The sequence below is a fragment of the Dendropsophus ebraccatus genome, chromosome 6 (assembly GCF_027789765.1).
Source record: "Dendropsophus ebraccatus isolate aDenEbr1 chromosome 6, aDenEbr1.pat, whole genome shotgun sequence".
Classification (NCBI taxonomy): Eukaryota; Metazoa; Chordata; class Amphibia; order Anura; family Hylidae; genus Dendropsophus; species Dendropsophus ebraccatus.
Genome location: NC_091459.1, coordinates 68,692,245 through 68,703,125, shown reverse-complemented (window position 1 = coordinate 68,703,125; position 10,881 = coordinate 68,692,245). Strand labels below are relative to the sequence as shown.

Sequence of the window (10,881 nt, the reverse complement as noted above, 5' to 3'; positions counted from 1 at the left end):
GTCACAATAGTAAAGTCAAAGTTAGATTAGGACAGAGGGGGAAGGGCGCATGAAGCTGCAGCTTACTGCAGACAGATCATTGCATTCTGCTGCAGGCTCCCAAAGGCCGATCTCGTGGGCCAGTCTAGGAGCAGACTATCAGATATTCATCCAGCACACACTGAGTCAATGATTAGCGTAGTGACACAACATGTTAATAAAAGCCTGAGACTTGTGGGAAATGTTACATATATATCGTCAACACATCCATTAACTGCACTATGTGCAAAGGCCAAACCAATACAAACATAATAATGGTGAATTTTTAGCTTTTTAAATTGAAAACATGTGAATAGATCCTTGATGTATCCTTGGCAAGGCTTTAGGCCTCTCCATGTGTGAAAATGTGGATTTTATTCTAGGATACAGTACATTGTGTAAGCGCGCGGTACTTTAGTAACCTTGAGCCAAATCACTACATTACACCTCCCAATCGAGAGAGAACAACGCAGATGTGTGTGGAAGAATGTCAACTATTCGACTTACACACACACACAATGTAGCATTGTTTTCTCCAGGCCAAATGTAGTTTGGATTTTATTGTTGATCATTAAAATACTTATAATGTTGAATTAAATATTATATCTAAAATAATTTTACACCAAACTCTGCATGTTCTGTATGAAATATCACATTAAACCCATTATTGTGTATAAAGGTTAACAAAAAGGATACATTTCACAAATCAACCTTCTGTGCAAGATGCTGAGTCAAACATAGGCAACAAAAGTCAGTAATGGATGTAAAAACCGGACACATCAGACACTTGCATTTAGGAACTCATCTATTTGTATGACAGTCCTTTTTTTTCCTTATTGACGTTTAAATGTAGTGACATATTGGTTCTGCTAACAAGGGCCCCTACACACAAGAACCATTCGCCCTGGAGATAGCTAAAGGAAAGACATTATGATTTTACTTTTTTCTATAGATTCTTTTAAATGAGGATCTTAGCAAACTGTTTTTTCAAACAGAGTGTACCATGTCACCCCGGTAAGGTGTCCTCAGGGACATGGACCCTACTCTACCCTAACACAAAATGACCTCTCTGGGCCTGAAAAAGGAGACCACTTGCCATAAACCAAAAAAAAAAATAAAAAAAAAAAAAAAAAAAAAAAAAAATAGAAAAATTAAACCAAAAAAATATAATAATATTATGATGTATTGCCTCATACATCACATAGTAGAAATCATAAACGTCGTGGGTAACGAGATGTCCGAGAGCGCCGTCCACGCCGTGGCTGGCGCCTAGGAACGGCCCTAGTACCCTCAGATGGAGGGGGCATGGCACCAGGTGGCTCTCGGGACAATGCTGGGGGGACAAGGGGGGAGAGAGGTGGGGGCACAGGTGGGGGCGCAGTGGTCTCGGGGAAAAGAAAGCCCTCCGGCGGGATATGTGGCCTCCGTGAGTGTAACCCATACACAGATTGTAGGAGGACGCCCACATAGCAAGGGTCGGGGAAAGTATCGGGGTCAATCTGCTCGTGACACGACAGCAGCACTTCTGTAACCATCCGCGCACTACGTGCCAGATTAGTAGGGAGATTCCGTAAACGGACTCCCAGATAGTAGCAGAAGAAATCATTCTGATCATCTCCTCCATCAAACCGCCTGACAAAGTTGACGACAGATTGATCCAACTCACTCAGTGCTGAATGAGCTTCTTCTTGCTCCCGACGCCTCCTGGTGGTGGTAGTAGTGGGCCTCGTGAGTGGCTGACGTGGCCGAGCTGCCAGGGGCACACCACTAGGACCTGCACCAGATGTTGATGGTGCTGCAGCCTCCTCCTCTTCGTGCATGGAAGTCGAGCCAGAAGGTCCTGGCATCGGCTCCGTGCCCTCAGAAAGAGTAGGACTGCCAGGCTCCTGTGATGGCGGTGGCGTGGCACTATCCCCCTCCTGCTGGGATGCTGCAACATCAGAACCAGCAGCATCCTGTCCTCCCGGTGGGTCTGAGAAATTGCCACTGGTTCTGTGGAGAGACAGAAAGGTTAGCTAATATGGACACATTCATAAAGGTACTTCATATATCGAATGTTTAAGTTTTGATAACATACAGTATGTCGAAATGTGTGTTTTGGTAACACGAAGACATTATGTAGTACTATGCGCATCCTATGTTAGGACATACAACTATTTATATTAACTCATTCACATTAGTGTTTTCTAATAAACTTAAACAAAAAAACATTAGCCAAAAATGTTCCCCGTTCTGAGTGTGGAAACAATGCTCTCATCTTCAGGGCATGTTGTGGGCATGGAACCATTCTGGTGACAACACAACAACAAGTGTTTTTTAATGTGGCCCAGCAGGGAGAGGAGCCTGAGTTAGTCATGTGACCAGATACACAAGCGGCCAGTAAGAGGCCTGTGTACCTGTCATAGATCCCCGCAGGCCACACTGAGACAGTGACAGAGCAGCAGGCCGCCCAGCATTGAGTATAAAGGAAGTGAATAGTGTGGGCCGGAGAACAGCTCTCGGACTGCTTAGTACTGTAGGCCACTAAATATAAAACATTATCCGCTGCATAGAAACAGCCATTTCATTCACCATGCTTACTGGCTCTGCCACCTACAGCACACGCTAAACAACTGAGGGAGTGACCGTGATCTGCAAAAATCACGAGATGTTGTTCTAGCGCCATGACAGAAACTAACATATTTTAGAGAAATGACAGGATGTTGAAGCACGAGTCAGAGTGGTGTGTAAGCATTTGTTTGAGTGTGAGCAAAGGGGACTATTGTGATTGGTCAGGATACATTAACCCTCTCTGGACAGTCACATACACCAGCATGAAGGCTAACAAACATGACACAACTAGGGCCTTATAAAGAATGGCAATAGTGTATGTAGTCAAATTATCGGGATACATTAAAGATAATTGTCTGCACATTCCTATAAAACATATACATAAAGAGGCAGATTGGTGAAATCGGATGAGATTATCTGCTAGTGAGTATGGACCAGGTTCTGCTGAACAACCAAAGGCAGAATTAAAATTCATTACTCCCATATAACATTTTATCTCATGTATTACATATTGTACACTATATGATACTATATACATTATGGAATCAGAAAAATATACTTACTGCCGTTGACTGCGGCTCGGGATAAAATCCAACAAAGGCGCATAGCGCATGGAGATCGGCTCCCCACCCCTCTCCTCCGTGCGTATCGCCCGTTGGTACTGGTCCCTGACACTAGACCAGCGTGTCTCCACTGCTCGGACTGACAAAAGCAAAGATTTATTAGAAATAGATAGATTGTAATAATTGATATATATTTCGAGGTCTTGGTAGAAATATCGGACATTGTTCTCACAATTTTATGTCATACATTATTTGACTACACGACATACCCATCCGCAGCTGCTCGCTGTCCGTCACATCGCCCCACTGTGGGACTACCAGAGCCGCTATACTCTCCCACGTCTCGCGACGCAGGACGCGGTCGTGGTAGCCACGCACAGTCAAGTCCCACAAATGGGGACGGGACCGCACCTGAAAAATTATATAGAAAGACAGAAATCACTAGACATCTCCATCTGACTTCACCTCTCTGTGTGTCTACATCGATTAGAATAAGAACATGTTTTCCATTATGACATTACATAGAGTGGTGTTGGGATTCCAACAGACCACCTGTGTAATCTAAGGAACACAACCTAATAACCACTGAGCCAAGACTCACTAAACCAAGGAATGCCAGAACTCTTTGAACACACTTCTGAAAACATACCAAGATTGGTGTCTAATGATTGAATTTAGGAAAGGCTTTGGATCTTAACTAGCACTAATTAGTAGGCCACAAGACCAGATCAATGCCAGCTTTGCATTCACACCTGATGAAAGAGCAAATCCACATTGTTTAGAAAATACATGAACACATGTGCAAACGAGTGAAGCTAACTATTTCACTGCTGCGGTGTTTGTTCTGGTGTGTGTGTGGTGTTTGGTTATCTTAGTGTGTGGATAAAACATGTCCCAACGACTATGGTTAGAGATCTCGACATTTTGTAATAACTATGGTCAACATTTATGTATTAAACAGTCGCTGATATAGAGTTAAAAATATATTTTAATAATTAAATACATGTAAGGTTAGGTATAGCATTAGGTCGAACATTCTGGGAGGAGCACACAATAACATGAAACTACGTGCAAAAACGAGCTACATGAAAAACGCATCAAAAACACAACCTTGCTCGACTCGATTTGCAAAAGATTCCACAAACATTACTTGACTATACTGTGTACGGTGTAGTGCGCACGCTTACTCAGATTCACATGCACTATATCACACAAAAAACGCATCAAAAACGCAACCTTGCTAGACTCGATTTGCAAAAGATTCCACAAACATTACTTGACTATACTGTGTACGGTGTAGTGCGCACGCTTACTCAGATTCACATGCACTATATCACACAAAAAACGCATCAAAAACGCACTATACTGATTTGTGCAGAAAAATTGTCTACATTTGTACACATGTCACTGTTATTAAATACAATTGATACATGTAAGAAATCAAACAACCCTACACTCAATAGGGATACTAAATTCGACATATGTAAGTAGTGGTTTTATATGGGAACTGCACTAGAAATTAATACTATAGCAGATAAGGAAACACATGACGATACTTTGTGGTTTTTTGCAGGCCACATTCCCACGCCCGTGTCGCATGACTAAAACGATTATATTTAAGACCACTAACAGTGTTGACATTCATATGTGTGTTACATGTGGCTTAGGTGCGTTTTGGTTGGCCGAGACGACCATGTGCATTTCTAAGTCCAAGTAAAACATTTTAACACATCACATAAATATATTAACAGAGATATGTATTTGGGTTCGCATACATTACATATTATTAGACATATATTTACATAGATATATAGATAGAGAGAGGGATAAATAGATACACAGAAAGAGACTACACATCCTATTTTCCAAGTAAAACCATTCTAGAAAGATGAGTGTAATTCTTCGATCAAACTTACCTCTGCGATCAGGCGTGGAACATCAATGTCCCGCTGCCAGGAACCACGTCGCCCACGACCAGCACCACCATGCTCCGCTCGCCGTGCCATCGCTCCAGATCGGGACACCTAAAAGGATGGTCACCTATTGAAGCCCATTCACTTGGGCCTTTTAAACTGAAGGGGCGTTACGCATTGATGAATTATTCTAATGAGAATCCAGATTGATCCGGCAGTAATCAGAGGTTCCGCCAGGCCCGAATGTTACTTCCTACGGTCGACTTGGACCATTTCGGCCCGGAAATAATGGTCTTGCTCATTTTTTACGGACCCGGATACAATCAGGCCAGAAACTCATACGGAGTGTGCACTGTGCAGCCGCATATCCTATACTTCCCAGCATACACACGAAACATCAAATATACGGCCTCACTATTACATCCGTACATACGGACGCACTATTACTACGTGTGAATCGAGCCTAAAATCGCTCCATTCCCAGGCTTATAGCGCTTTTATCCTTCGGTCTATGGGGCTGAGTGAGGTGTCATTTTTTGCGCCATGATGTGTTCTTGCTATCGTTACCTTGATTGCGCATATGCAAGTTTTTGATTGCTTTTTATTACAATTTTTCTGGTTTGATGCGACCAAAAAAGCACAATTTTGCACTTTGGGATTCTTTTGCGCTTAGGCCGTTTACTATGCGAGATCAGGAATGTGATAAATTAATTTTTTGGGCGATTATGAAACATGTAATGCCAAACATGTTTATTTATTTATTTATTTTTATTTATAACATGGGAAAAGAGGGGTGATTCACACTTTTATTAGGGAAGGGGGCTTCTAGTATAAGGACACTGTTCTTTCATAGTTATATCTATAGTTATACTGCATAGATTAATGAGATCGGCACTCGATTGCTTCCGGCTGCTGCAGCCGAAAACAACCGAGTGCCGAGCCGGGATCAGCGGATCAGGATGTTTCCAATCCTCTCTATTCCTGCTATAATGTGCCTGCACTCACACTTAGCTATACATACTGCTGCTATAATGTGCCTGCACTTACACTCAGCTATACACACTGCTGCTATAATGTGCCTGCACTTACACTCAGCTATACACACAGCTGCTATAATGTGCCTGCACTTACACTCACCTATACACACTGCTGCTATAATCTCCCTGCACTTACACTCAGCCATTCACACTGCTGTGTAGAGAAGTTTCTGTCACTGTCCTTATGCACAGCTCTGTTCTCACTTGCTGATTGGTTCATGCTGAACACCCCCCCTTCCCCCATTGCTGTCAAGTGACCACACAGACGTCTAACAGCAGCCCTGCTTCTCTATTCTAGCCTGTTGTACTACACTACTGGATTATGGGGATCTGCAGCTCAATCCTGTGTCTGCAAACTGCTGCTTTTTTTTCAGGTTTATTCAGTTACTATACATTATACTCCACATACTGATTGCTATACTGTACAGTAACTTATAATATCACATATTCAGCTGTTTCTCATTGTTCATTTCATCTGTTCTACATGTTATTCAGAATAAAAAAAATCATTATTTTGGGGGTGTGAAACCAATTGTCTGCATTTCAGTTATTTCTTATGGGAAAATTTGCTTGGTTTAAGAGTGATTTGGATTACAAGCACGGTCCCGGAACGATTTATGCTTGTAATCCAAGGCACCACTGTACCTTCACATCCCAATCTGACAGATGGACATTTGGTTTGTGACTGGGATGCAGGGGCGTAGCTAATGTCTCCTGGGCCCTGGTGCGAGAGGTCAACTTGGGCCCCACCCCCCCCTTTCACGGCCAAGTGATGCTACTGGTAGGTGTATGTGTATAAATATATATATATATATATATATATATACTTCAAGACAGATATTACCAATAACACCAGCTTATAGCAAGAGAAAATATTATCACCATATATATTACCGCCATACTGTTACTGTATACTGAGACCAATATTGCCAATAATATGAGTATACAAGGGGGAAATATTACCGCCACACCACCACCACTACCATTACCACCATATTGTTACTGACCAAATCCAGTATACTAAGACCAATAAAACACAGTACCAGATAACACGTAACAAATATTACCACCACATACTGACTAACACCGCCACATACTGACTAACACCGCCACATACTGACTAATACCACCACCACATACTTAACACCACCGCTGCTACTGAATAAGATCCACTGTACACATATCACTATCACCTCATACAGTCATATAGAGGTGGACGCAGCTCCAAACAGGTTGTATACACCATATAAATTACAGTGCAGTTATATCAGGTGACTCACAGGGGACGTCTTCTCTGATCGGAGTTCTTCCCTTTTCATCTTCTTCTCCATCTGCCGTGGGCCATTATGAGAACTTCTCCGAGCCCTAACAACCTCACCTAACAACCCGCTCCCCCGGCAATCGTTTCCTTCTTCAGGCTCATCCGGGCCCGTGCCCCGTCCTATCCCCGGCAGCGCTGCACATCAGTGAACTCCCTGTACGCCGGGGCTGGGACTTCCGGCACAGGAAGCGTCTCTGACGTGCGCTTCCTTTGCCGGAAGTCAGGTCCCCAGGCGGCACAGGGAGTTCACTGATGCGTGGCGCTGCCGGGGATAGGACAGGACACCCCCGGCAGCCGCACATCAGCTTGGGGCCTGGACGAGCCCGCTCTTGTGACCGCAAGCAAAACAATTCTTGCGGTCACAAGAGTAATTTAAGAGGGAGCATTGCAATGGCAATGGCGGGTCGGGTCGCGGCGGCGACCACTGCGACCCTGGTAGCTACGCCACTGCTGGGATGACTGGGCATAGAAGCTGCTCCCGTGTCATGTGCGGGGGAACCTGGCTGTCAGTGATAGCCGGGCACCTGCGGCAGCAGATATAAAAGATGATGAATTAATAGGTAGAACAGCACATTGCCTTGTATTGTATCGCTTGTATTGTACAAAATTGCTGTGTATCATATCTCTTGTATTGTATTGTACTGTATTGCATGCATTAAATCCCTGACAGCATTCCATTCCATTTCGCAGATAATATTGAGTATATTTTCTCTGGAAAAAGATAAAGAAAGCTTTGATTTTAGACAGTGACTTTTATTAAAATGTATTGGCTAGGACGATAATTAGGAAATAGTCTTTTCAATCAAAACATTCTTCTATAAATATTAGATGTATGTAGATAATTAGACATTTAATAAATAAGTAACAACCTTCATCAGGCTTCTGAATGTCAATCAATCATCCTTGTAATGTGTATGGATAATTAGCTATAGGACGGCCTAATTACTCTCATGAAACTTGAGTTGTGATTCTTAGATTTCTGAAATATAGTCTGGGAAGTATCTAGTAACAGCCGGATTATCTGCTACTTGTGAAATGGGGCTTCATATCATGAGTGTGCATATTGCTTTGCTACTGTCTAAACTCTTTAGCTGACTGAAGATCTATGCATTCTAAAGTTTTGAATGATAGATAGATAGATAGATAGATAGATAGATAGATAGATAGATAGATAGATAGATTTTACGCATGCATGTGTTTTCAGAATAAAATGTTATATAGTGGAATATACAGTATGTCACTAATATTGATTGCTAATCATAACCATGTTTGTCAGCTTCATTCCAGTGCCCGAAGTCTTACTTATTTCATTGGTCTATTTGCCGACTGTAGACTTGCCACTAAACTTGCTCTGTCCTGTTTTTTGCTACCCTTATTGTTATTCTGCGTGATGTGTAAATCAAACTGCACCTGCAGGACTGGACTGGAATGGACTGATTCCCCAGGGAGCTATTGAATACCTTGGTAGGCCCCCATTGGTGCCTATGACGTACCTGTAAGCCATTTAGTGCTACAAAGCTACAATGGGAGGTCAAGAGCTAAACTTGCTGTTAGGAATATGACTTTGCGCTCTTCGGTCCGTGACGGGCGACCGAGGAAGCGCTGAGTTTATGTCTGCTGTTGCACTGACTGTATTGTCTTTAGGGTACAAACCCACACACCGTATACACAACACATACGCAACAAATACACAGCAAATACGCAGCAGATTTGTTGGTACAGATTTGATGCTGTGTTCAGTTATTTAGATCTAATCTGCTGCGTATTTGCTGCGTATTTGCTGCGTGTTCGCTGCGTATTTGCTGCGTATCGCAGCTGTAAATACGCTGCATATACGGTGTGTGGGTTTATACCCTAATTGTGTTTTACCTTTCAGCCACACCTGCCTTGCCCGTCAGACTTCTGCCAGTGCAGGGGTTACTGCACTGCTAGGTCTTTTCAGCTGTACTTGGTGCTGGGATCAAGGCTGCTCCAATCAGCTGCTGGACCTAGTCTCTGACTCTGGATAAAAAGCAGTCAGCTCCTCACTTCCCTGCTGGCTATTAGTTGTTACTAGTTCCAGCTCCCCTCATCCTTTCCCAGCGTTCCCTCTCCTAATACCCTTGTTATTGCTATGCCCGTGTTCTGACCTCTTGCTTGACATCTGACTATCCACTATCTTTCTGACTTTGTACTGCGTTGTCCGTTCGGTTTTTGACTCTGTTAGCTGACTATCCTCCATTGTGTTTTGTTTGTCTGTCTACGTTTGTGTGTTCACTTACTCAGTGTAGGGACTGACTCCGTGGTTGTCCGCGACCGTTTAGGGTCGTCCGTGGCAAGTAGGCAGGGGACATTGGTTGGGGCAAGTTCAGGGCTCACTGTCTTGTCCCTGTCTCCCCAGCCTGACACTTGCTGCATAGCAGGTCCTCACCGTCAATGACAGGCATCAATGATTAGCAGCAGAGATCTGCCTAAGGCAGACTACAGTATATAAGCAGAAGGCCAATAATACTGATCAATGCTATGCAGTGGAATAGCATTGACCAGTGTATTCAGTCTAATTACTGTGCCAAAGGAGACTTAAAAAGAGTAATAAAATAAAAATGGTTTTAAAAATATGCTGAAGCCCCTCCCCAATAAAATTTTAAATCGTCACCCTTTCCCATTACACAAATAAAACATGTAAAATAAATTAAAGAAAAAACACAAAATCTTTTGTAGCATCTATTAAAATACTATTGTTCCCACACAGCAAACAGCATAAATAAAAAAAATAAAAAAAAAAGCCAGGATTGGTGATTTTTTGGTTACATTATTATACAAATTATGATACAAAAAAATCATGGTGCAAAAAATCTTTTTCTATACAGCCCTGTAGGTGGGGAAAAATGTTATAAAGTATAAGTCACAATAGGGCAATCCTAATCATAATCATTTGCAAAAAAAAATGTAAAACATTAGAAAAGCTATGTAAACATGCATATCTCTGTATTAAGATGGACGTGTAGAATAAAGATAACATGTATATTTTACCAAAGTGCATTATGTAGTCACAGGAACTCCCCAAATTTGAAAAATTGCATTTTTTTTCCAATTTCACTCTATAAATATTTTCGGGCTTTTGCCATGCATTTCATAGTAGATTGAAAGGCACCATTATAGAGTACAATTGTTCCTAAGACGCATATGCATACAGTTCTCCTGCTCCCAGCATCTTATCACAGATGCTGCCTGGGCGGGGGGGGGGGGGGTGTAGTCCATTCCACGTACGTGTTAAATGCGGAACATGGAATGTGTGAATGCGGCCGAAGTCTATGGAAGCAGCACTTTAACTAGCAGTGAACAGGTGCATGGAAATGATGCCGATAATGTCATCTGGGGGCTGGGTTACAAAGTCAATAGACAGCTAACCCGGCCCTCAGAACAGAGATCACATGCCCTGTGTCTACAAAGGGAGGGGGGAAGAGGGAGCAGCACATTGTCAGATAGAACACAGAGAA

General features: G+C 42.6%; 1 protein-coding gene across 1 annotated transcript; it reads right to left on the bottom strand.

Moving 5' to 3' along the window:
* Window positions 1-635: 635 nt before the first annotated feature.
* On the bottom strand, window positions 636-5,144 carry LOC138795217 (uncharacterized). Its single transcript, XM_069974213.1, has 5 exons — window positions 5,048-5,144; window positions 3,401-3,542; window positions 3,132-3,270; window positions 1,701-2,010; window positions 636-656 (listed from the first exon to the last, which is right to left on the bottom strand). The coding sequence occupies exons 1-5, from the start codon at window positions 5,135-5,137 to the stop codon at window positions 636-638; spliced, it is 702 nt and encodes a 233-aa protein (XP_069830314.1). The 5' UTR covers window positions 5,138-5,144.
* Window positions 5,145-10,881: the final 5,737 nt, after the last annotated feature.